This window comes from Entelurus aequoreus, linkage group LG27 (genome assembly GCF_033978785.1).
Source record: "Entelurus aequoreus isolate RoL-2023_Sb linkage group LG27, RoL_Eaeq_v1.1, whole genome shotgun sequence".
In the NCBI taxonomy this organism is placed as follows: Eukaryota; Metazoa; Chordata; class Actinopteri; order Syngnathiformes; family Syngnathidae; genus Entelurus; species Entelurus aequoreus.
In genome coordinates, this window is record NC_084757.1 from 23,556,785 (window position 1) to 23,584,768 (window position 27,984).

The following is a 27,984-nucleotide window of genomic DNA, read 5'->3' on the forward strand; positions in this document are numbered from 1 at the left end:
CCTGGACCATGGCATCAGTTTACATACAGTATGTTTACATACAGTGTTGGACCTTAGCTGTTCCCTATATTGCATTGGACCAATGCTCACATTAATGATGAAACAACTCATTTGTATACTGTAGCCTTTAAATAGACCCCCTTTTTAGACCAGTTGATCTGCCGTTTCATTTCTTTTCTGCCCCCCTCTCCCTTGTGGAAGAGGGGGCAGGTCCGGTGTCCATGGATGAAGTGCTGGCTGTCCAGAGTCGGGACCCGGGGTGGACCGCTCGGCCGTGCATCAGTTGGGGACATCTCTGCGCTGCTGACCCGTCTCCGCTCGGGATGGTCTCCTGCTGGCCCCACTATGGACTGGACTCTCACTATTATGTTAGATTCACTATGGACTGGACTTTCACAATATTATGCTAGACCCACTCGACGTCCATTGCATCCAGTCTCCCCTACAGGGGGGGTCACCCACATCTGCGGTCCTCTCCAAGGTTTCTCATAGTCATTCATATTGACATCCCACTGGGTTGTGAGTTTTTCCTTGCCCTTATGTGGGCTCTGAACCGAGGATGTCGTTGTGGCTTTTGCAGCCCTTTGAGACACTTGTGATTTAGGGCTATATAAATAAACATTGATTGATTGATTGAAAATCAATGTGTGTTTACTGTACATGCCTGGACCAATATGGCGTGTGTTTACATACAATTAGTAGGCCAGTGTTGGACCTTAGCTGTTCCCTATATTGCATTGGATTTGATCAAACTAACGTATGTGTATATTAGTAATAATAATACCTGGGATTTATATAGCGCTTTTCTAAGTACCCAAAGTCGCTTTACATGTTAAAAACCCATCATTCATTCACACCTGGTGGTGGTAAGCTACTTTCGTAGCCACAGCTGCCCTGGGATAGACTGACGGAAGCGTGGCTGCCAATTTGCGCCTACGGCCCCTCCGACCACCACCTATCATTCATTCAACATTCATTCACCGGTGTGAGCGGCACCGGGGGCAAGGGTGAAGTGTCCTGCCCAAGGACACAACGGCATGGTAAGAGGCGGGGAGCGAACCTGCAACCCTCAGGTTTCTGACACGGGCGCTCTACCCACTACGCCATACCGCCATACCACCATACCACCCATATTAGTGAAACCTTTATTGGTACATGTGAACATGTATATTGAATTCTAATACATACATATTTTGTTTGCTTTCAGACTATTCTTGCCAGGACCAATATGTAGGGGCCAATGCTTATATTAATGATGAAAATGGCAACAAAGCTTTTTAGAAGTCGCCTGAGCTTTAAAGAGTAAAACGGTGTATTAAGATGCTATTTGTGTTACTAGTTGTTTTTAATTAAAACATAAAAAAGTCATTAAAAGTCTGTAAACACTTGAAAACATGTCAACAATTGTACCTTGTACAAAAAGCAGTAACAGATGAAAATATGGCAAAACGATTAAATATATCTTAATACTAATTAATAAAAACAAGATTTGTTTTAAATGTATGCATACATTTTTTTTAGCCTTTTTAAAGAAAATCATATCATAGCACATTATGCAAATTACTCGATGACCACCTTGTTAATCTGTACATGCCTGGACCAATATGGCGTCTGTTTACATACAATTAGTAGGCCAGTGTTGGACCTTAGCTGTTCCCTATATTGCATTGGATTTGATCAAACTAACGTATGTGTATATTAGTGAAACCTTTATTGGTACATGTGAACATGTATATTGAATTCTAATTCATACATACACTATATACCTGTATACTGCGATGAGGTGGTGACTTGTCCAGGGTGTACCCCGCCTTCCGCCCGATTGTAGCTGAGATAGGCTCCAGCGCCCCCTACAACGCCGAAGGGAATAAGCGGTAGAAGATGGATGGATGGATGGACATACACTATATTGCCAAAAGTATTTGGGTACCCGTCCAAATGATGACAATCAGGTGTCCTAATCACTTGGCCCGGCCACAGGTGTATAAAATCAAGCATTTAGGCATGGAGACTGTTTCTACAAACATTTGTGAAAGAATGGGCCGCTCTCAGTGATTTCCAGCGTGGAACTGTCATAGGATGCCACCTGTGCAACAAATCTAGTCGTGAAATTTCCTCGCTCCTAAATATTCCAAAGTCAACTGTCAGCTAGTGATGGGTTGATGAGGCGTCATGAAGCGTTTCGACACATTGCAAAGTTGTATTGATACTGTGTCACTAAATACTGACATCTGCTGGACATTAAAAATCCCTACAGGCAACCTATGGACCGACTCAGCTGACACTGATTTTATGACCTAATATATACAATAATATAAACCAAGTCATTGTATTTCATTTAGGATTATTTCATATCTTCATTTAAATAAAAATATATTTTTATGTTTTTTAGATACAGTCAATAAATAATGTGAACATGTATCATAACATGGAAATCTAAGAGAACGTGTTGTGAATGAGGATGCCTGTGGACTGGGAATTTTTTATTTATTTATTTTTTTACACATTTTTATTAAAATAAACCAGTTTTTCCAACGTATTAAATTTTAGACGATTTCTCTTCTTAGTTATTATTTCTCCGGCTGTAGAAAAGACCCGCTCACAGGGCACAGAGGAGGCGTCAGTGCGACACAGTTCGCATATCGGTCACGTGACCGAAACAGCTCATGATCGGTCACGTGACTTTCTAAAAGCGGTACGCACACCGACACAGGGTTTTGCTCTATGAGCTCGACGCATGCGCCGATGCATCGGTGTTGCCGGCCCATCACTACTGTCGGCTTTATTATTAGAAAATGGTAGAATTTGGGAACAACAGCAAGTCAGCCATGAAGTGGTAGGCCACGTAAACTAACAGAGGGGTCAGCGAATGCTGAAGCGCATAGTGCAAAGAGGTCACCACCGGCTTTCTGCACAGTCAGTTTCTACAGAGCTCCAAACTTCATGTGACCTTCCAATTAGCCCACGTACAGTACGCAGAGAGCTTCATGGAATGGGTTTCCATGGCCAAGCAGCTGCACCTAAGCCATACATCACCAAGTCCAATGCAAAGCGTGGGATGCAGTGGTGTAAAGCACGTCGCCACTGGACTCTAGAGCAGTGGAGACGCCTTCTCTGGAGTGATGAATCACGCTTTTCCATCTGGCAATCTGATGGACGAGTCTGGGTTTGGAGGTTGCCAGGAGAACGGTACATTTCGGACTGCATTGTGCCGAGTGTGAAATTTGGTGGAGGAGGAATTATGGTGTGGGGTTGTTTTTCAGGAGTTGGGCTTGGCCCCTTAGTTCCAGTGAAAGGAACTTTGAATGATCCAGGATATCAAAACATTTTGGACAATTCCATGCTCCCAACCTTGTGGGAACAGTTTAGAGCGGGCCCCTTCCTCTTCCAACATGACTGTGCACCAGTGAACAAAGCAAGGTCCATAAAGACATGGATGACAGAGTCTGGTGTGGATGAACTTGACTGGCCTGCACAGAGTCCTGACCTGAACCCGATAGAACACCTTTGGGATAAATTAGAACGGAGACTGGGAGCCAGGCCTTCTTGAGCAACATCAGTGTGTGACCTCACCAATGCGCTTTTGGAAGAATGGTGGAAAATTCCTATAAACACACTCCGCAACCTTGTGGACAGCCTTCCCAGAAGAGTTGAAGCTGTAATAGCTGCAAAGGGTGGACCCACATCATATTGAACCCTATGGGTTAGGAATGGGATGGCACTTCAAGTTCATATGTGAGTCAAGGCAGGTGGCCAAATACTTTTGGCAATATAGTGTATATGTTTTTTTAAATTATTATTTTGTTGTAGTAGTATCAATGTCAGCAATACTGTTCCTACCCATTACCCAGGGGTGTCCAAAGTGCGGCCCGGGGGCCATTTGCGGCCCGCAGGTCATTTTTTAACAGCCCCATGGTACATTTTAAAAATACGGTTGAAAAAAATTAAAAACATAAAAAGTGGTATAAAAGAGCAAACAGGTGAAATGTAACAAGAACATGTTGCAATGCTTACTCTAATAACACAAAGCTGCCATGCAGGCTGTTTCTTTCTTTAAAAAATAATAGTGAATCAAAATCAATGTCATTATGAATTATTGACCTATTCAAGGCTCCAATTACATCACATTAAATATTCCACTTTGAGATATTTTTTGGGGCAAATGTTGCATATTTTGTGTTTGCCATATAAAAAACTGAGCTGTTTTTTTTAAAAGAAGGGCCTAAAATGAACAAACAAAACACATAAACAACAATAAAACTTATAATTGACGGTTAGATCTGAAGTTGATCTCGAGACTATTGTGTTAAATGTAAACAGTAAAAAAAATGTATAATTTATTTTGTAACACTTCAATGAGTAGGACCCTTTTGGATCCCCAATAATTTTAGTGTGATTTGTTTTTAAGTGTCATTGGTCAAAAAATAATAATGAATTAAAATCAATGGTGTTATTGACCTTTTTAAGGCTCCAATTATTATATAATCTCAAATATTCCACTTAAAAATGTTATTGGGTGAAAATATTGCATATTTTGTGGGTTTTTTTTCATAAAAAAACATGGTTTTCTTTGACAAAAAGAGCATACAACTTAAATCTTTAAAAACGTTATATTGACAGATAGACCTAATGTTGATCTAGAGATTTAAAACTTGAATAATAATAAAAATAAAAATACTGAATAATGACACATTTTTAATATTTTTTTGACCAAAACCCTTTGGGGTTCCCGGGATCATGCCTGAGTGGAGGCCTAAATGTATATTTTTTATACATATATTGTATTGGTTTTTAAAATAAATGGCCCCCGCTTGCTTTGATTTTTCAGTGTGCGGCCCTCAGTGGAAAAAGTTTGGACACCCCTGCCATTACCGGACCGATTCTAACATGTGCAGAATTAGCCAACCCTGACATGCTGTAGAACAATTTTAAATATTACCACAGGCTATGGCACCGCATACAGGCCAAACACACTCACTGCTCATGTTTTTTCTATTTTTTTGTCCCCCTACTTTTCTCACTTGTGCCTGTCAATCAATGTGCCAACAAGCAGGGTGTGTTCAAGTCTGCAGAAGAGCAGTGACCCCCAGCAACACAACTGTCCTAACTGTGGAGACACAACTGCAGGTTTCACGTTCTAAAAGCCATTAGGTACGTTCTTTAATCCTCTCTTTTGGGCATGCACTTGCATACTACAACTAAAAGGGGAGCTTTATTTTTTCTGAAACGCATGCTGGAGTTGTGCAACGAGCCTATTTTAAGACACGTGATGTCAAATTAGGACTGCGCTCAAACAAAGTCCATCTTTGTATCGTCTTGAAAATTCAAAAATGTGTTCTTAGTGGCCGATTACGTGACATACGATGGCATTTAAGAGTTATCCATCATTTAAAACATCTCAAGCAAGCACAAGTAAGTCTACACTTCTAAATCACATGCTCCTCTTTGACCTCATTTAATACTGATGCCCCTTGTTCAGTGCCTTATGACAGGATTTTGTCCATTCAAAAACTGAACGAGGTTCCAAATCCGTGGAAGGGATTCACCGTGAACCGATGCCTGGCGGTGACGCTGGCTGTCCTGCTTGTGAGCGCAGGGGTTTACCAATTGCGCAGTGAGTCCTTTCGTGCACACTTTGTACACGACAACCTGCTGTGCTTGTTTATTTTTAATCTACCGTGCCCCACAGATGCTGTGGACTTCCTTGTGGAGGAGACCGGTCTCAGGACTTTCTACGGAAGTCTGCAAGATGGTTCAATAATGCAGGTGTCGAATGGTTATTACATTCTTGCAGCCTTAGTTCTAAAATATGTTTTAAACATTTTTTTTTTACTACACTCAAACACATATTTATTGGTAATGATGATAATAATACAAATATACATAATCATTTGTGTGAATATTACTTCAGCATTATTGCAATGATCTATGATTTATGTTTTATTTTAAAGAATATATATATTCCTGTAAAACAAAAAACGTTTTTATCTTGATTATCTTTTGTTATAACACAAAACCCAAAACCGGTGAAGTTGGCACGTTGTGCCAATCGTAAATAAAAACAGACTACAATGATTTGCAAATCCTTTTCAACTTATATTCAATTGAATAGACTGCAAAGACAAGATATTTAATGTTCGAGCTGAGAAACTTGTTTTTTTTTTGCAAATAATCATTAACTTAGAATTTAATGGCAGCAACACATTGCAAAAAAGTTGGCACAGGAGCATTTTTACCACTGTGTTACATGGCCTTTCCTTTAAACAACACTCAGTAAATGTTTGGGAACTGAGAAGACCAATTTTTTAAGCTTTTCTTTCCCATTATTGCTTGATGTACAGTTTAAGTTGTTCAACAGTCCGGGGTCTCCGTTGTTGTATTTTACGCTTCATAATGCGCCACACATTTTCAATGGGAAACAGGTCTGGACTACAGGCAGGCCAGTCTAGTACCCGCACTCTTTTACTATGAAGCCACGCTGTTGTAACAGGTGCAGAATGTGGCTTGGCATTGTCTTGCTGAAATAAGCAGGGGCGTCCATGATAACGTTGCTTGGATGGCAACATATGTTGCTCCAAAACCTGTATGTACCTTTCAGCATTAATGGTGCCTTCACAGATGTGTAAGTTACCCATGCCTTGGGCACTAATACACCCCCATACCATCACAGATGCTGGCTTTTCAACTTTGCGCCTATAACAGTCCGAATGGTTCTTTTCCTCTTTGGTCCGCAAGACACAACGTCCACAGTTTCGTCGGTTTTTGATGCAGTACCACCTGAGGGATCGAAGGTCATGGGCTTTGCAGCATACATACAGTGATTTCTCCAGATTCTTTGAATCTTTTGATGATATTACGGACCGTAGATGGTGGAATCCCTAAATTCCTTGCAATAGCTCATTGAGAAATGTTCTTAAACTGTTGGACAATTTGCTCACACATTTGTTCACAAAGTGGTGACCCTCGCCCCATCCTTGTTTGTGAATGACTGAGCATTTCATGGAAGCTGCTTTTATACCCAACCACTTGTTCCCAATTAGCCTGTTCACCTGTGGGATGTTCCAAATAAGTGTTTGATGAGCATTCCTCAGTCTTTTTTGCCACTTGTGCCAGCTTTTTTGAAACATGTTGCAGGCATCAAATTCCAAATGAGCCAATATTTGCAAAAAAATAACAAAGTTTACCAGTTCGAATGTTAAGTGTCTTGTTTTTGCAGTCTATTCAATTGAATATAGGTTGAAAAGGATTTGCAAATCATTGTATTCTGTTTTTATTTACGACTTACACAACGTGCCAACTTCACTGGTTTTGGGTTTTGTATACAGTTTGTATTGTAAAATTATGTTTTATGAAATGTTTTTCTACTATGCAAATGCTCAATGTGGCTACAATTTGAATTTATAGCCTGTTCCTTTTTAATAGGAAATGAAATCGCTAATTTGTACTTTCCTTTTTATTTAACACACCTTTATATTAAATATGCCTATAATAAAAGAGTGGGTCATTCATCCAGTTTATTTTATGCATATGCATTATCTTTAAATATTAAGTATTTTTACCCTATTTGCTCCAGCTGGTAATAAGCAATTGTTCCTTCTTGTCCCGCTGTAGATCTCCCTGTGGGACACATTCAGGTCATGGTGGGGAGCTGAAGAACTTGGAGCGATAAGAAGACGGAAAAAACCCATAGGCAGTAAAATCATCCTGAAGCCTAAACCTACAAAAGAATAACAAGTTAGCGTACTTTGCATTTAATAACAAGTCTTACATACCATAGAGCATTTTAATGGACATTAATGACACTTAACTGGTGACAATACAATCAGTGGTTCCCACCAGAGTCCATTAGGGATGATGGGTGGAGGTGGTGTTGAGTCGCTGAATGATGTCATCTAAATGATGTCATCTAATTTGCATAACTGACCATGACGCATGTGCGCACAAATGTAATTAACGCTGTGGGAGAGAGTATCAACGTGTGAGAGACAAAAAGTAAGTAAAAAACATGAAAAAGCCTAACACATTTGTCACTTCTTGATGTTTTTTTATGTCACACAAACAAGACTTAGCTGACTGTGAGTGCTTTTTAGAAAATAAATAGTACTTTTTTGAGCTGAAGGGGTCTGAATACTCACTGAAAGTATCCACAAAGTAGGGATGTCCGATAATATCGGACTGCCGATATTATCGGACGATAAATGTTTTAAAATGTAGTATCGGAAATTATCGGTATCGGTTTCAAAAAGTAAAATGTATGACTTTTTAAAACGCCGCTGTGTACACGGACGTAGGGAGAAGTACAGAGCGCCAATAAACCTTAAAGGCACTGCTTGTGCGTGCCGGCCCAGTCACGTGATATCTACGGCTTTTCACACACACAAGTGAATGCAAGGCATACTTGGTCAACAGCCATACAGGTCACACTGAGGGTGGCCGTATAAACAACTTGAACACTGTTACAAATATGCGCCACACTGTGAACCCACACCGAACAAGAATGACAAACACATTTCGGGAGAACATCCGCACCGTAACACAACATAAACACAACAGAACAAATACCCAGAACCCCTTGCAGCACTAACTCTTCCGGGACGCTACAATATACACCCCCCGCTACCCCCTCCCGCCCCCCCAACCCCGCCCACCTCAACCTCCTCATACTCTCTCAGGGAGAGCATGTCCCAAATTCCAAGCTGCTGTTTTGAGGCATGTTAAAAAAAATAATGCACTTTGTGACTTCAATAATAAATATGGCAGTGCCATGTTGGCACTTTTTTCCATAACTTGAGTTGATTTATTTTGGAAAACCTTGTTACATTGTTTAATGCATCCAGCGGGGCATCACAACAAAATTAGGCATAATAATGTGTTAATTCCACGACTGTATATATCGGTATCGGTTGATATCGGAATCGGTAATTAAGACTTGGACAATATCGGCAAAAAAGCCATTATCGGACATCTCTACCACCAAGTCATTGAGTTGGCAACAAAGAGCCCTCCTGCTTCGTCTTCTTATTCTCTGGCGGACCAGGGCCCTCATGTAAAAACAGTTGCGTGGCTTTCCTACAAAATACGGACGTAAGATCAAATCCAGAAAATGGAGTGCGCAAGTAAAAATTCAGATGTATTAAAGTGTTCGCACGCACAAATCCAAGCACGTTTCTTTGTTACATCGCAATCTACTTGGAATCTGCCACGGTGTGTGTGGGTTGGCAGGCCCAAACCACGCCCCTTTATACATATGCAAATTATATTAAAACTAGCCATGTGCTTGACCTGGCATGGTCTGAGTAGGAGGTGGTTCTTTCTCCTGTTTCGAGCAAATGACAGAGCCATTGTCAGCCAAACATTGCCGTGTCTCCGAGAACTGGACGCAGGCGGAAATTCAAAAAAGAAATGGTTGCGTCAGAAAGAAAGTGAAGATGAGGACAGATGTGCGGCAAACGTTCGAAAAGATAGTCGCTACAATAATACGTAACCCTTTAGAAGAGGTAGGTGAATCTGATCACCCCAATATAAATATAATTTGTGTAATTTACAACAAAATGTTCTTCTAGTACAGGGGTCGGCAACCCGCGGCTCCGGAGCAGCATGCGGCTCTTTGACCACTCTGATGCGGCTCAGCTGCATACTTGCCGACCCCCCGATTTCCCCAGGAGACTTATGGATCTCAGTGACTCTCCTAGATAACTCCCAGGGCAATTATAATCATATTTTCACTCTAATTACTAAATTAAGGGCGTGCCCTAAATGCACTGCAGTAATTGTCCTTTATAACATTTACAAACAGCGTGCCAGCCCAGCCACATGTTGTATGTAGCTTTAACTTGCACACGTAGGAGACAGCAAAGCATACTTACTCATCAGTCACACAGTTTACACTGACGGTAGCCGTATAAAACAACTTTAACACTGTTACGTTACAAATTTGCGCCACACTGTGAACCCACACCAAAAAATAATGAAAAACAAATTTCTGGAGAACATCCGCACCGTAACACAACATAACCAATACCCAGAATCCCATGCAGCCCTAACTCTTCCTGTCTAGATTATACACCCCCGCTACCACCAAACCCCCCCCACACATCAACCCTCCCCCCCTCCGTGCGTCGGTTGAGCGGAAGAGTTAGGGCTGCATGGGATTCTGGGTATTTGTTGTGTTGTGTTTATGTTGTGTTACAGTGCAGATGTTCTCCAGAAATGTGTTTGTCATTCTTTTTTGGTGTGGGTTCAAAGTGTGGCGCATATTTGTAACGTAACAGTGTTAAAGTTGTTTTTGTACGGCTACCGTCAGTGTAAGCTGTGTGGCTGTTGAACTAGTACGCCTTGCTGTCACTTACGTGACCAAGCACAAGCTGCATTCTACATGTGGTCGAGCAGGTACACTGTTTGGGCAGACTGTAGAGGGCGCCAAAAACAGTGCCATCACGCCCTGAATTTCGTGAGTCTCCCGGAAATAATAAGGGGGTTGGCAAGTATGACGCTATCAAGCGCCATTCATTCAAAACTCGCGGGCCGCACTAACATCAAATTTCCATATTAAGGTGCGTGCTGGTGCGTGTGTCTGAGACCCCTGGTTAACATAGCACTAAGCAATTTAAGCTTTGTATGCGGTGTTTTTCATTTTAAAGGCCTACTGAAATTATTTTTTTTTATTTAAACGGGAATAGCAGATCCATTCTATGTGTCATACTTGATCATTTCGCGATATTGCCATATTTTTGCTGAAAGGATTTAGTAGAGAAAATCGACGATAAAGTTCGCAACTTTTGCTCGCTGATAAAAAAAGCCTTGCCTGTACCGGAAGTAGCGTGACGTCACAAGCGGTAGTGCTGCTCACAATTCCCCGTTGTTTACAATGGAGCGAGAGAGATTCGGACCGAGAAAGTGACGATTACCCCATTAATTTGAGTGAGGATGAAAGATTCGTAGATGAGGAACGTTACAGTGAAGGACTTGAGAGGCAGTGATGGACGTATCTTTTTTCGCTCTGACCGTAACTTAGGTACAAGCTGGCTCATTGGATTCCACACTCTCTCCTTTTTCTATTGTGGATCACAGATTTGTATTTTAAACCATTTTAGATACTATATGCTCTTGAAAATGAGAGTCGCGAACGCGAAATGGACATTCACAGTGACTGAACATGTAAATACACGATTAATAATTCAGCTTTGCGAAGCTAAAAAAATAGAAGCTAACCTAGATACGTAGCCAACTTGATAGCAGCAGTCTCAAATGCAGATAGAAACTAAATTTTAAAAAAACCTGACTGGATGGATAGACAGAAGACCAATAATACTATTAAACCATGAACATGTAAATACACGATTAATAATATTCCGCTTGGCGAAGCTAAAAAAAACAGAAGCTAACCTAGCTGCGTAGCCAACGCGATAGCATCAGTCTCAAATGCAGATAGAAACTAAATAAAAAAAACCCTGACTGGATGGATAGACAGAAGATCAATAATACTATTAAACCATGAACATGTAAATACACGATTAATAATATTCCGCTTGGCGAAGCTAAAAAAACAGAAGCTAACCTAGCTGCGTAGCTAACTTAGATGCGGCGGCGGGCGTTGTACGCTTTTGACGACACCCCGGCCGCCATCAGAGTCGGCAAGAAACATATATTTCCCCAAAGTTACGTACGTCACATGCACATATCGACACGCACGTACGGGCAATCGATCAAATGTTTGGAAGCCAAAGCTGTACTCACCGTAGTGCGTCTGCTATCCTGCTCAAAACACAACACAACCTCCTGGTGTTGGTGTTGCTGTAGTCCGCTGCTCCACCGATCGCACCTACAACTTTCTTATTTGCAGTCTCCATTGTCCATTAAACAAATTGCTCAATCGCTTTATTAACAAGCGGTAAATGGTTGTAGTTCAAAAAGTAACGCACACACATACACGAGCTGCTGTTAGCCAAAAGTCACGATCACACACACTCAAGTTCTCCGCCAACTCACTCGCGCATGCGCGTTCCCCAAACCCTTAAAGACAGTACACTAATGCAAATATCACGGATATTAACAGTATTGTACTTAGCCGCTAAGACACCGATCGATCCCACCTACAACGTTCTTCTTTGCAGTCTCCATTGTTCATTAAACAAATTGCAAAAGATTCAGAATACTGTGGAATTTTGTCAAAGAAAACAAGAGGCTTTTCTATCGGGTCCGATGGGGTACAACCACTTCCGTTGCTTTTGTGACGTCACGCGCATAAATCATATCCAAAGGAGTTTTTCAACCGGAAGTGTGGCGGGAATTTTAAAATTGCACTTTATAAGTTAACCCGGCTGTATTGGCATGTGTTGCAATGTTAAGATTTCATCATTGATATACAAACTATCAGACTGCGTGGTTGGTAGTAGTGGCTTTCAGTAGGCCTTTAAATTAAAAACATTTTTTTGTGGCTCCCATTATTTTCTTTAATTAGTGAAACTTGCCAAAATGGCTCTTTGAGTGGTAAAGATTGCCGACCCCTGTTCTAGTACCATGCTCACATGAGCTCGATTGGAGTTTCATGTGGTAGACGGAAGCCATTTCTTAGTAAAAACTTAGTAAAAACTCTCAGACCATGAGAAACTAAATTCTCTTGTCTGATGAGACAAAGATTGAACTCTCTGGTGTGAATGCCAGGCGTCATGTTTGGAGGAAGCATGGTGGTGGCAGCATCATGCTGTGGGGATGTTTTTCAGTGGCAGGAACTGGGGGACCAGTCAGGATGGACGGAAAGATGAATGCAGCAATGTACTGAGACATCCTGGATGAAAACCAACGCTTCTGATTACACCTGATGGAGCTTGAGAGGTGCTGCAAAGAGGACTGGGCCAAACTGCCCAAAGATAGGTGTGGCAAGCTTGTGGCATCGTATAGAAGAAGACTTGAGGCTGTAAATGTTGCCACAGGTGCATCAACAAAGTAATGAGGGAAGGTTGTGAATACTTATGTACACGTGATTTTTTTAGTTTTTTTTTTTTTTAAATACATTTGCAAAATACATACCGGTAATCATTATAGGGTATTTACTCCATTTTGGAATAAGGCTGTATCATAACAAAATGTGGAAAAAGTCTAGCGCTGTGAATACTTTCCGGGTGCACTGTACCATTCAGGCAAACACAGGCGACTGCAGCATGCTCCGAGATTTACAAGGGCCCCCACACTCCTAATAAAAAACGATTACAGAGTTGCCTTACTATTCAAAACCTTTATTTTGTTGTTTTAAATGATGCACTTAAAAATACATCAAAAACACTAGATAGTGATTGTTGAGGCAGAAATATGGTACAATCGACCCTGAAATTTTATAAATAAATCGCACAAATTGAAAGGAAGGAACATCAATCCTCAAACAAGAGTTTCTGTTTTTTCATGCTGTTAACTATCTGTCTAGCTGCACACGCTGGAAACGAATAGAGAGGGCGGATTAAAAAATATATTGACAGTGCAGCCGATGTGTTTACTTTGCTATTAAATTGCAGTCTCAAGGAAATATAACCTGCGGAGGAACTTTCTGAAGAAATTTCGATGTCCGGCCCCTAAGCCCTTGGGTTTTTGAAACTGCGGCCCTCTTCATTATGTAGTTGAATATCCCCGCTGTAGCGTCCCTATGAATGTTATAGCTGAATGTATGCGAAACACAGATCCTATGTTATTATGTAAGTACTGGGAATTATGATTAGTGAAGAATATATGAAGGACATATTTAAATATTCCTATCTGCACCAAATAATTATTACTTTGTGAATAAATACATGTAAATAATAGAAACCATTCTTAGCCAAACACCTGCCCAGTCGCACACTGGCTCTAAGTAGATACAGTGTACCTAGACCAGGGGTCACCAACGCGGTGCCCGCGGGCACCAGGTAGCCCGTAAGGACCAGATGAGTAGCCCGCTGGCCTGTTCTAAAAATAGCTCAAATAGCAGCACTTACTGCCTCTATTTTTTAAATTTTATTCATTTACTAGCAAGCTGGTCTCACTTTGCCCGACATTTTTAATTCTAAGAGAGACAAAACTCAAATAGAATTTGAAAATCCTTGTTTAAATAAATTCATAATTTTTTTTTACTTTGCTTCTTATAACTTTCAGAAAGACAATTTTAGAGAAAAAATACAACCTTAAAAATGATTTTAGGATTTTTTAACACATATACCTTTTTACCTTTTAAATTCCTTCCTCTTCTTTCCTGACAATTTAAATCAATGTTTAAGTAAGTTTATTTTTTTTATTGTAAAGAATAATAAATACATTTTAATTTAATTCTTCATTTTAGCTTCTGTTTTTTCGACGAAGAATATTTGTGAAATATTTCTTCAAACTTATTATGATTAAAATTCAAAAAAATTATTCTGGCAAATCTAGAAAATCTGTAGAATCAAATTTAAATCTTATTTCAAAGTCTTTTGAATTTCTTTTAAAATTTTTGTTCTGGAAAATCTAGAAGAAATAATGATTTGTCTTTGTTAGAAATATAGCTTGGTCCAATTTGTTATATATTCTAACAAAGTGTAGATTGGATTTTAACCTATTTAAAACATGTCATCCAAATTCTAAAATTAATCTTAATCAGGAAAAATTACTAATGATGTTCCATAAATTATTTTTATAATTTTTTCAAAAAGATTCGAATTAGCTAGTTTTTGTCTTCCTTTTTTCGGTTGAATTTTGAATTTTAAAGAGTCGAAATTGAAGATAAACTATGTTTCAAAATTTAATTGTAATTTTTTTCGTGTTTTCTCCTCTTTTAAACCGTTCAATTAAGTGTAAATATCATTAATTATTCATAATAACATAGAGTTAAAGGTAAATTGAGCAAATTGGCTATTTCTGGCAATTTATTTAAGTGTGTATCAAACTGGTAGCCCTTCGCATTAATCAGTACCCAAGAAGTAGCTCTTGGTTTCAAAAAGGTTGGTGACCCCTGACCTAGACCGATGAGCGTACATTGGAAACCTCAGCTCTTAGTGACATCCACACTCCTTCGCCACCACATCGGGGCGGACGACGAGAAACGTCCCGTCCTCGTTGTGGTCCACCATCTCCAGGGGCTCGTAGGCCACGGGCACGCAGCATGGCGCCCGCTCGTGCACGTTCCCGCTCTCGATGTGCTTGATGACCAGCACGGCATGGTTTGTGGTTTTGACCATAGGCACCTTGCACAAGCCGTGACAGTTGTTGATGTCGGCGGTGTCTGGCGAGACCACGTACCTCTCCAGGGCCACGGTGAGGCTCCTCAGGCCGCACACGGGCCAGAGGGCACTAGATCTGGTGGCCCTCGGCTGTGGCAAAATCTCCCGGCCCACTGTCTTCAGGGCCTTCAGCAAGAGGAAGGCGCAGTACTGGCTTTCTCCTGAAGAAAATGAAACAGATAGCAAGAGTCACTGCTAAGTACATTTTAACTACCGCATTTTCCGGACTATAAGGCGCACTTAAAATCCTTTTTTTCTCCTCAAAATCGACAGTGCGCCTTATAACCCTAATGTACGGAATAATTCTGGTTTTGCTCACCGACCTCGAAGCAAATTTATTTGGTACATGGTGTAATGATAAGTGTGACCAGTAGATGGCAGTCAAACATAAGAGATACGTGTAGACTGCACTATGATGGCAATATGACTCAAGTAAACAACACCGACATTTTATATGTTCCATTGAAAATATATAACATTACACACGGCGCACAAAAATCTATCACAATGTTTTAGTACGACTTTGGTAAGCTATGAAGCCGCTCCGCTTGAAGGATTGTCGGCGCATTAAACACACGAGTATTATCATGGTGTGTGTATAAGGTAAGACATATTATCTGGCATTTTGTTTCGCAATATTATGCAAAAGCAACTTTTCTTACCTTCTGATCTGTATTTGGGATCTGCATAAATCCTGAAAAATTGCGCAAGTCCACCTTTGTAGTCCATGCTGACGACGTAGTCGTTATTGATTGAAGTAAAGTCTGAATGTCATTAAAACAGTTAGCTCCATCTTTTGACACTTCTTCCACTCCCGTCCTTGCACGCTACACAACAAAGATGACTGGGAGAAGACGCTGCCGAAGGTGAGCCACGTAAATAAGACCGCCCACCAAACAAATATATATATATATATATATATATATATATATATATATATATATATATATATATATATATATATATATATATATATATATATGTATATATATATATATATATATGTATATATATATATATATATATTCCTTACACACTAATTGACTAAAAGAGTGTGCACTTGCCGCACGCTCGCCTGACACTGCGGTGCGAGCGCGATGATGTCATAATATCGATGGGAAAATGCATTTTTTGACAATATGATTTGCCTGCCACCCGGCGGAGGAAACTCTCCCTTAGAGATAGGGTGAGAAGCTCTGTCATCCGGGGGGAGCTCAAAGTAAAGCCGCTGCTCCTCCACATCGAGAGGAGCCAGATGAGGTGGTTCGGGCATCTGGTCAGGATGCCACCCGAACGCCTCCCTAGGGAGGTGTTTAGGGCACGTCCGACCGGTAGGAGGCCACGGGAAAGACCCAGGACACGTTGGGAAGACTATCTCTCCCGGCTGGCCTGGGAACGCCTCGGGATCCCCTGGGAAGAGCTGGACGAAGTGGCTGGGGAGAGGGAAGTCTGGGCTTCCCTGCTTAGGCTGCTGCCCCCGCGACCCGACCTCGGATAAGCGGAAGAAGATGGATGGATGGATGATTTGCCTGAGCAGATAGGAGACCCCGAGAGTAACAAGCGGTAGAAAATAGATTAGAAAGGACAAATAAATGTAAAAAACTTGAGACTTCCCACGGGCCGGATTTTGGACGCTGGCGGGCCGTACTCAGGTAGTAGTTTGGGGAACCCTGCCTTATACCTTTTTTATTTTTTTAGAACCTAATCATTTTGGCGAAGGTCACTGTAGAAGCCTAAATGATGTTTAAATTAATTTACATTTTATGGAATAAATCAATCAATCAATGTTTTTTATATAGCCCTAAATCACAAGTGTATCAAAGGGCTGCACAAGCCACAACGACATCCTCGGTACAGAGCCCACATACGAGCAGGGAAAAACTCACCCCAGTGGGACGTCGATGTGAATGACTATGAGAAACCTTGGAGAGGACCGCATATGTGGGTAACCCCCCCCCCTCTAGGGGAGACCGAAAGGTGCTTTATGTTTATTCAGCCAAAAGGGGACTATTTACTTTATTTAAATAATACGAAAATGTATATATTGCATGCTTAGAATAATTATAAGGTACACTTTATTTGTAATTATTATATTTGTCTGAATAATTTGATGACGTACTATTTTATACTGCTTTAAAACAGTGAAGATTACGTAACTGTTTAATTGCATATGTGGTGGAAGGATCTGTGTGGTAAGATGGTTTTGGACACAATGTATTGTGGGTAATGGTAGTCAGGTATTGTGGAATTGAGCCACACAGTTTTTTTAACTTACTCTTACTTTTTCTAACTCTTTCTTATAGTAACAAACTCGCTTCATTTTGCCATTCATTTGTTCCCACATCGTTATTGTTTTACGTTTTTGAATGATTCAGTTCATAAGTAAACGATACAAAACGAAGAGGAGCGTCTGGAGTTTTGTTTGTTGTCAAGCGTCAAGCTAAGGCTTCATTAGGAATCTACAGTCACCATGTTTATAAAATGTTGTTTGCTCAGAGTCTACTCCGTGTGGTGTATACCGTATTTTTCGGACTATAAGTCACTCCGGAGTATAAGTCGCACCGGCCGAAAATGCATAATAAAGAAGGAAAAAAAACATAAGTCGCACTGGAGTATAAGTCTGTCACGACTGGGTTCTTGGGTTTTGTTTCTCCAGAAGGCAACGGAAAGTTGGCGCGAGCCAGACGTGAGTTTGAATACATGATTTATTATTTTTTAACACTAATAAACTACAAACAAAAAGGAAGCAAACAAATGGCGCGCACAAAGGCGGAAATACAAACTTGACTAAGAAACAAAAGACATGCACGTGGGCACAAAAACTATGAACAATAAAACAAAAACACTAACTGTGGCATAAATGAACAAAACTTACTTGGTAAAGAACTGTGACACGACATGAAGCAGAGCGACGAAATAGTGGGAGGACGCCAGGACGAACAACAGAAACAGACAGATTTAAATAGTGACGTGATCAGTGAAAACAGGTGTGTGACTCGAAACGTGAAACAGGTGCGTGACAAGACAGGTGAAAACTAATGGGTGACCATGGAAACCAAACCAAACAAGGAAGTGCACAAAAAGTCCAAAACCAAATCCGAACATGACTAAAACAAAACATAATCACAGACATGACAGAGCCCCCCCCTTACGGACAGATCCCAGATGTCCAAAACAAACAAAACAAGGCAGGATCGAGAGTCATGGGAGGGCGGGAGGGGGACATGGCGGTGGGTCGCCAGACCAGGTGTCCCCGAATCCACCGGGGCAGGATCAGGTGGCGGCGACGCGTAGACCGCCGCTGTACCTGACGAGGTGGGCGACCCGGGAATGGCCATATCCATGGCCGACGGGGAGGTGGGCGCACTTGGCGTAGCGGCCGACCAGGTAGTGGCCACATCCGTGGCCGACGAGGAGGTCGGCGTACCTGGCGTGGCGGACGCCCATGGACTGGCCACATCCATGGCCGACGAGAAGGCAGGCGCTTCGTCGACGTGGCAGTCGCAGATGACGAAGCTTGGCGTGGTGCGTCGGGCGGAAAAGCTTGGCGTGGCGTGTCCTGGCAGCGTGGGTCTTGGTCTTGGCAGCGTGGGTCTTGGTGTTGGTCTTGGCAGTCTTGGTCTTGGCAGTCTTGGTGTTGGTCTTGGTAGTCTTGGTGTTGGTCTTGGCAGTCTTGGTGTTGGTCTTGGCAGTCTTGGTCTTGGGTCTTGGCGTGGTGTGTCTTGGACTTGGCGTGAGGGGTCTTGGACTTGGTGTGAGGGGTCTTGGACTTGGCGTGAGGGGTCTTGGACTTGGTCTTGGCTTGAGGGGTCTTGGACTTGGTCTTGGCTTGAGGGGTCTTGGACTTGGTCTTGGCTTGAGGGGTCTTGGCGTCGTGGAGCTGCGACTGGCGGCACTTGGCGTCGTGGAGCTGCGACTGGCGGCACTTGGCGTCGTGGAGCTGCGACTGGCGGCACTTGGCGTCGTGGAGCTGTGACTGGCGGCACTTGGCGTCGTGAAGCTGCGACTGGCGGCACTTGGCGTCATGAAGCTGCGACTGGCGGCACTTGGCTTCGTGAAGCTGCGACTGGCGGCACTTGGCGGCGTGGAGCAGGTAGCGGAACTTGGCGTGGAGCTGCGACAGGTGCCTGGCGTGGAGCAGGTACTGGTGGCGCTTGGCGTGGTGGAGCTTGGCGTGGAGCTGGGCGTGGAGCAGGTGGAGGTGGCCTAGCTGGAGGCTGTGGCTTGGCAGGTCGAAAGACTGGTGGTGGCGGCCGTGCTGGTGGCTGTGGCTTGGCAGGTCGAAAGACAGGTGGTGGTGGCCGAGCTGGAGGCTGTGGCTTGGCATGGCGATGCTGAACCACCTCACCTGAACAGTTCCCAGCCCTAGCCCCCCCCTCAAGGAGCGGATCCCAGACGCGCTCCCCGCGGTCTGGAACCATCTTTTGGGGTGGGTGGAGGGAGGTCAGGAGGGGGGCTAAATCCTCCCGTCTAAATTGTCCAAAATGTATTTCCTTCCCCCCCACCTGGGCTTTTGTGGGTGGATAAAAAGAAAAATGTTGTGACGGGGGCGGGGTTTGAGTCTTGGGGGGCGGGGCATGAAAACTGGGTGACTGTGATTGCCAGGATCTAATTTGTAAAAACATGTCCTGATAATGTCTTATCATGTTTTTACAGTCTTTTGCTGGAGGTGAGTGATCAAAAGAAAAAGTATTGAAAAAAAAATCCTGGTCTGTGACGTCATCAGGGCGAAGCCGGGCTGGCTGCTGCTTGCTTCCGCCCGGAGGGGGAGGGGCTTGTGGGAGCGGCGTGTCCTGCCGGCTCGCGGAAGTCTTTCCTCGTTCTTGGCGACGCTTCCGGGACGGGAACGACGCGCCGATCGGCACTAGCTTGCCTCCATTCCCCCACATCATCCCCCTGCGCTCCCTGGGGGAAAAGCGCAGCGTCTCGGTCTCCATGGCGCGCAGCACCTCCCAAGAAGCCTCATCAAAACCGTCCAACTTTCGTTTGGAGAAACTGTTATGCTGGCGTCCTACTGTCACGACTGGGTTCTTGGGTTTTGTTTCTCCAGAAGGCAACGGAAAGTTGGCGCGAGCCAGACGTGAGTTTGAATACATGATTTATTATTTTTTAACACATATAAACTACAAACAAAAAGGAAGCAAACATATGGCGCGCACAAAGGCGGAAATACAAACTTGACTAAGAAACAAAAGACATGCACGTGGGCACAAAAACTATGAACAATAAAACAAAAACACTAACTGTGGCATAAATGAACAAAACTTACTTGGTAAAGAACTGTGACACGACATGAAGCAGAGCGACGAAATAGTGGGAGGACGCCAGGACGAACAACAGAAACAGACAGATTTAAATAGTGACGTGATCAGTGAAAACAGGTGCGTGACTCGAAACGTGAAACAGGTGCGTGACAAGACAGGTGAAAACTAATGGGTGACCATGGAAACCAAACCAAACAAGGAAGTGCACAAAAAGTCCAAAACCAAATCCGAACATGACTAAAACAAAACATAATCACAGACATGACAAAGTCGCATTTTTGGGGGAAATTTATTTGATAAAACCCAACACCAAGAATAGACATTTGAAAGGCAATTTAAAATAAATAAAGACTAGTGAACAACAGGCTGAATAAGTGTACGTTATATGACGCATAAATAACCAACTGAGAACGTGCCTGGTATGTTAATATAACATATTATGGTAAGACTCATTCAAATAATTATAACATATAGAACATGCTATACGTTTACCAAACAATCTGTCACTCCTAATCGCTAAATCCCATGAAATCTTATACGTCTAGTCTCTTACGTGAATGAGTTAAATAATATTATTTGATATTTTACGGTAATTTGTTAATAATTTCACACATAAGTTGCTCCTGAGTATAAGTCGCACCCCCGGCCAAACTATGAAAAAAACTGCGACTTATAGTCCGAAAAATACGGTAGTACTTTCCCAAAATGACATGTCCCAGTGAAAACCCATTTAAATCTGAAAAGGTGTATTTTCTATACCTGACGGCAGGTCCGCATTGGAAAAAGCACAGAGTTCCGCGAGTCTCTCCAGCCTCTTGATGCTCTTCTGACCTCCTTCCTTATCTCTTAGAACTTGCATGACTTGCATCACGTTGTGCTCCAAACCCTTCTTGAGCTCCTCCAGCAGCCCAGGGGACATGGCCAGCTCTCCTCGGCGGACCTTGAACATGGAGCCGGTAAAGGAGAAGATGGTGGGAGCGGAGGAGTTCATCAGCTCCGCTAGTAGGGACTCGCTGGAGGACAAGCCCAGAGCCACAGAGGGCAGAGCCTGCAAGGAGTCCAGCTTTAGCGGGGACGAGAGCGGACGGTTCTGCCGGGGAAAGACGTCACTCAGGAACCTCCTCAGCTCGCACAGAAAGTGGAGCGGTTGGGATGAGCTGTGGGAAATCGGAGTTAGATATTTGTGGAAAATGCGATTTACAATAAAGGAAAAAACAAAGAAAACCTGCTGTCACTTTTTTCTTCACTAGGGAATAGAAGAACTGGAGTCACGCTACTTCTTCCTGTGGTTCCACCACTTAGAAGTGCTTTTATTCTTTCCTCTGTGACGTGCAGAAGTGGATCAGAATGTGCACGAAACCAGACAATGACAATAAAAAGCACACATACTCATGTCAGGTGATTTAGTGCCAACAGAGAGAATCCATCTTTGGTGTTCCACTGATGCTTGTCCAGTCAGCAGAATGTAATGTGTTCCTTCTGAGACGCAGATTGCCTGGATTTGAACACACACAAAATATTTGTGTATTTGTTACCTTCTTGAGACCTCCGAAAAATGCCAAGCTCTTTAGGACCACCCTTTCTAGATATATAAAGATGTGTATTTACAACATTAATAATATATACATACTATGCAAATATACTTTTTTTTTTGTTTTTAATTTTCATTATTTACTTCAAGTTATTACAGTATGTCTCTATATACATATTTATTTCATTGTTTTTTATTATTTATTTTTTTTAAATTTCATTTTGGCCAAAGGGGGCACATTTCAATTTATTACACACACATGTTATTACATATGTTGGCCAGAGGAGGAGCACTTAAATTTTTACACACACTTGTTTCATATGTTGACCAGAGGGGGAGCACTTTTAAAACCGACACAGTTGGGTTTGATGGATTTCACCACCAGGGGTGCAAATGAGACATTCTCTATTAGATCCAACGGTTTTCCGCATTGGGACCATGATTTCGGTCTAGAGATTTCCGATATTATCGGCCAATAAATGCTTTAAAATGTAATAACGGAAATTATCGGTATCGTTTTTTTTTATTATCGGTATCGTTTTTTCTCTTAAATCAACATAAAAAACACAAGATACACTTACAATTAGTGCACCAACCCAAAAACCTCCCTCCCCCATTTACACTCATTCACACAAAAGGGTTGTTTCTTTCTGTTATTAATATGCTGGTTCCTACATTATATATCAATATATATCTGTATATATATTTCACCATGTAAAGCGCTTTGAGTCACTAGAGAAAAAGCGCTATATAAATATAATTCACTTCACTTCACTTCACATATCAATACAGTCTGCAAGGGATACAGTCCGTAAGCACACATGATTGTGCTGGTCCACTAATAGTACTAACCTTTAACAGTTAATTTTACTCATTTTCATTAATTAGTAGTTTCTATGTAACTGTTTTTATATTGTTTTACTTTCTTTTTTATTCAAGAAAATGTTTTTAATTTATTTATCTTATTTTATGTTATTACTTTTTAAAAAAAAGACCTTATCTTCACCATACCTGGTTGTCCAAATTAGGCATAATAATGTGTTAATTCCACGACTGTATACATCAGTATCGGTTGATATCGGTACCGGTAATTAAAGAGTTGGACAATATCGGAATATCGGATATCGGCAAAAAGCGATTATCGGACATCCCTATTTCGGTCTCCATATGGAAGGTACATTTCCTTGTTGATGTCTCAAGAAGGGTAGAAAAACAAGAAAACACACACACACACACACACACACACACACACACACACACACACACACACACACACACACACACACACACACACACACACACACACACACACACACACACACACACACACACACACAGGAACATTTTGGACACCATATTTCACTTCTTTTTTTTTTTTTTTTTAAATCAACATATTTGTAATAGTGCAAGTTGGGATGCAGTCAATATTTTTCTTTTTTTGGTCCCTGCCAGACCAACAAACAGACCTCTTACCGGTAGTTTAAAAACATTAATGAGAGTGCAAGATTGAAAAACTCACAAAAAATAAATGAATACACATTTATGAAATACAATAACTGGATAAAGAACATTTTGTTTTTGTTGTTTTAATGGATATGTGTAAAAAAGAAAGAAACAAAAATAAATAAAAGTAGTATGTCCATTTGCGAAAAGTATCAGAAAAGTAAATAAACATTACTAATAATAAAAATTGACAAAGACAAACAAATAGATTTATTTTTTTTAAAAGCACCTGTGTGTTGGGCTGCAAGGACTGACTGCTGAAGGTGATCTGGTCCAGGGCGCCTCCACTGAAGGGACTCTCAAAGGCCAAAAGGAGCACTGGAGTACGTTGGAGCAAAGGGGATTGAGGGAGGCCAAAAATGAGGGTGAGGGCTTCCTTATTCTCCTCCTCGATCAAAAACACTGACGAACAAAACAAGACACACAAAAATAACCGCTGTCATTTTAGGTATGGAAACAGTATTCATTGTATATTCTGTGATTGGCAGGAGACCGATCCAGGGTGTGCCCCGAAGTCAGCTGGGACCCCATCGAGGACAAGTACCGTAATTTCCGAACTATAAACCGCTACTTTTTCCCCTCGTTCTGGTCCCTGCGGCTTATACAATGGTGCGGCTTATTTACGGCCTGTTCTTCTCCGACACCGACGAAGAGGATTTCGGTGGTTTTAGTACGCAGGAGGAAGACGATGACACAATGATTAAAGACGGACTTTTCATAGGCTGGTTATTTTGATAACGTACAGGCGAGCACTTTGTATTACTTTGCACCATTGTATTATTTGTACTCTGCACAATGCTGTTCGCCATGTCAAAGATGGGAAAGTTTAATTAAATGATTGAAAGATTTATTGTTAATAAATGGGACGCTTTGCGTTCCCAAACAGTCATCTCTGTCCCGACAATCCCCTCCGTGGTAGCAGGAACCCCTATATACTACGGTAATTACACATCAAAACCCTGCAGCTTATAGTCGGGTGCGGCTTATATATGGAGCAATCTGTATTTTCCCCTAAATTTAGCTGGTGCGGCTTATAGTCAGGTGCGGCTTATAGTCCGGAAATTACGGTAGTATAGAAATTGGATGGACTTTATCTAGAAAAACAGTTATATTAGAAAGCAGCGGTCAAATGTTTGGATACACCTTCTCATTCAACAGCAGCTAAACTTTTGACTTAAAGTTAAAGTACCAATGATTGTCACACACACACTAGGTGTGGTGAAATTTGTCCTCTGTATTTGACCCATCCCCTTGTTCACCCCCTGGGAGGTGAGGGGAGCAGTGGGCAGCAGCGGTGCCGCGCCCGGGAATCATTTGTGTACTTGAGTAGTGTGTGTAGAAAAATATGACTGCCTATGACATTCAACATTAAAGTCCCCCCTTAAAAGGCATCTATATTCTCTGGGTTTTAAATAGACTCTGTTTTAGATCAGTTGACCTGCCACTTCTCTTTTCCCCTCCCTCTCCGGTATGGAGAGGTTACTAGGTGGCCACGGATATTCGGGTTCTCACATCCTCCCCAAGGTTTCTTTTTGCCCATTTTGATTTTAGACTTAAACTTAGACAAAGTTTATTGATCCACAAGGGAAATTGTTCCTATTTTCTTCCTTTTGAGTGTTTTCTTGCCTGAATGTGGGTTCAGATCACCGGATGGAAGAAAAAAAAAAAGAAATCAGCCTTTTTATATCAAGCCATAAAAGAATGGAATGGTCTCCCAGACAATATAAAGAACAACTCTAGCTTTCACAGATTCTCACAAGCAGTCAAAGGCTGACTTTTAGACCACCAGTCCTGCTCACATTAGTAATACCAGGCAGGTAGTTGACCATCAGATGATACCCTGGCGGGAGCAGTCTGATAGCCACCAGAGTACCATTCCATTCTTGTAACATTGCACACTTTTTTTTTTAGGTATATGGCTATTGAATGATACCCTTATGGGTATCATCTGATGGCTACTGCACTATATGTGGACTTTGATAAAAATTGCTGCACTTTATATACTTCTGCACTTTAAATGAAGCTGCTAAAATACTGTAACTTGACCGCCCACTGATTTGTAATTCACATACCCTCTATGTATTGTACTTGTATTTTAAATTGCTTATCATTATGTAATTTTTATATTGTAGTGTATTTTCAATCCTGTGTAATTTTCTTGCAGTTATGTGGGATCTGAACAGAGGATGTCGTTGTGGCTTGTGCAGCCCTTCGAGTCACTTGTGATTTAGGGCTATATAAATAAACATTGATTGATTGATGATGTGAGATACACCATAAAAGGACTACAGATGGAAATTAGCATGGTGCTAAATCTGGTGCAGCCATCTCCTTCAAATAAACAAATACAAAATGGTATTGTGGTTTGTGCAGCCCTTTGAGGCACTTGTGATTGAGGACTTTATAAATAAACAGGAGCGTCCAAAGTGTTTTACCATGAATTGATTAACGTGGACCCCGACTTAAACAAGTTGAAAAGCTTATTCGGGTGTTACCATTTAGTGGTCAATTGTACAGAATATGTACTGTACTGTGCAATCTACTAGTAAAAGTCTCAATCAATCTTCAAAGGCCACTTGCTGCTAGCAGCACGGGTTTTGTTGGCCCGCAGCATATCGTCAAAGTAAAATCAAATAAAAAATATAACAGCAAAATTTTATAAAAATAATGAGAAAAAGCTGAAATTTGAATACAGGGTGACCCCCAAAAAACAGAACTCATGAAAATGTTATTAAATCCTACAAAAGGTCCAGTAAATTCTAAGTAGTTTGCCGAATGTGTAAAATCATTCCCAATGAGTTGCTTGGCGAAAAAAGTCATGTTTTTAACAAAATATGCTCCGTTGGAGAGAGACAAACATCTACGCAAAATTGTCAATTATTCAAACTTTGAAATTACGATTTTGCACAGTGCCATACTTTCTAAACTTCAGAATCCAGTCAAAAATGTTTTTGCAGTTAACTACGGTGATGATGTAATGGAGAAATAATACTCCACGCAAAATGTATTTTTTGTCTGTAGACCAAGACATGTTGCAGAAGACTGTTGTTCCAATATTTCATGCATACAGTCAATTTGTATACCCCGAAAAACATTTTAATTAACAGATGTATTCAAAGTTGGTTCTTTTTGGGGGGCAACAGGGGTGAAAGCCTGTGTAACTAATAAGTAATAATAATATGCTTTGTCACTCGTAACACAAAGCCAACCAAAGTTTTGTCATTAGATGTACGTATACAATGTCTGTTTATAGCATTTTTTTTAACAAAATATCAAAATGGCCCTTGGTGGAAAACATTTGGACACCCCTGGTGTATGACCTCAAAGATGATACAGTATAGACCATGTATGCTTCGGTGTATTCACACGCTTCATTACCTTCCGTAGGGTGCATCACCTCCAGTCCGTCTCTGTGCTTCCTCTTGGCTTTCATCACCAGATCCACCAGCACTGAGACATTTCCATGAGATGCTGCACAGATTCCGAACAGAGTCAAACCTTCCTGTGTCAGCTCGCTGTCGTTCTCCGAAGCCTCTACCATGGCAGCCAATGTATCTTCCAGAAAACACTCTGCGGTCTGAGGAACCAGGTGGGAAACTGTGGAGTGAGGTGGGGTCATCTTTGAAGCATTTCCTGTCTTCTCTGTGGGCCTCGGTGTTTCGTCTTCTGAAAAAGTGAGACCACAGCTGCTGTTAGTGCCTTAGAAGCCACACATAGAACCGTAACATATATGGACCATACATGTAGGACATAGTAAAAATCGTAAAGAAAAAAAGTAAAAATAATCTTTCAATTTAGAAAATACAAATATATTCAAATTTTCCAACGTTAAAAGTGTAGACATACATGTACAGTATATATTATACTGTATATATTATACTGTATTCATATATATTTTAAGTTTTCTTTAAAAATTCTCAATTTTTAAAATTCACACATTTTTAACAGCCATGACATTGTATGTATATTAGGGGTGTGGGAAAAAATCCATTCGAATTCGAATCGCGATTCTCACGTGCGATTCAGAATCGATTCTAATTTTTAAAAAATCGATTTTTTATCTATTTTTCCATTTTTTAATTTATTTTTATTAATCAATCCAACAAAACAACACACAGCAATACCATAACAATGCAATCCAATTCCAAAACCAAACCGGACCCAGCAACACTCAGAACTGCAATAAACAAAAATTGAGAGACACAAATACGACACAGAGCAAACCAAAAGTAGTGAAACAAAAATGAATATTATCAACAACAGTATCAATATTAGTCACAATTTCAACATAGCAGTGATTAAAAATCCCTCATTGACATTATCATTAGACATTTATAAAAAAAAAAAAAGAACAATAGTGTCGCAGTGGCTTACACTTGCATCGCATCTCATAAGCTTGACAACACACTGTGTCCAATATTTTCACAAAGATAAAATAAGTCATATTTTTGGTTTATTTAATAGT

At 41.3% G+C, this 27,984-nt stretch overlaps 2 protein-coding genes across 3 annotated transcripts in view; one reads left to right on the plus strand and one right to left on the minus strand.

Moving 5' to 3' along the window:
* The first annotated feature begins 3,822 nt into the window (after positions 1–3,822).
* On the plus strand, positions 3,823–8,010 carry LOC133644191 (uncharacterized). Of its 2 annotated transcripts, none has more exons than XM_062038532.1 (5): positions 3,823–5,151; positions 5,343–5,412; positions 5,480–5,614; positions 5,690–5,766; positions 7,612–8,010. In XM_062038532.1, the coding sequence occupies exons 2-5, from the start codon at positions 5,364–5,366 to the stop codon at positions 7,729–7,731; spliced, it is 381 nt and encodes a 126-aa protein (XP_061894516.1). In that variant the 5' UTR covers positions 3,823–5,151; positions 5,343–5,363; the 3' UTR covers positions 7,732–8,010. The 2 variants fall into 2 exon arrangements, with proteins under 2 accessions (XP_061894516.1, XP_061894517.1); XM_062038533.1 differs by having other exon boundaries at positions 5,690–5,762.
* A 2,368-nt stretch (positions 8,011–10,378) lies between these two features.
* The window catches only part of amh (anti-Mullerian hormone), a 26,033-nt gene continuing 8,427 nt past the window's right edge, over positions 10,379–27,984 (minus strand). The window contains exons 2-7 of the mRNA XM_062039447.1: positions 26,898–27,185; positions 23,749–23,921; positions 21,875–21,980; positions 21,711–21,807; positions 21,245–21,642; positions 10,379–15,382 (exon numbers count right to left, since the gene is read on the minus strand). Of these exons, the coding sequence (XP_061895431.1) occupies positions 14,994–15,382; positions 21,245–21,642; positions 21,711–21,807; positions 21,875–21,980; positions 23,749–23,921; positions 26,898–27,185 (1,451 nt within the window). The 3' untranslated portion in view covers positions 10,379–14,993. The remainder of the gene's footprint in view (positions 15,383–21,244; positions 21,643–21,710; positions 21,808–21,874; positions 21,981–23,748; positions 23,922–26,897; positions 27,186–27,984) is intronic.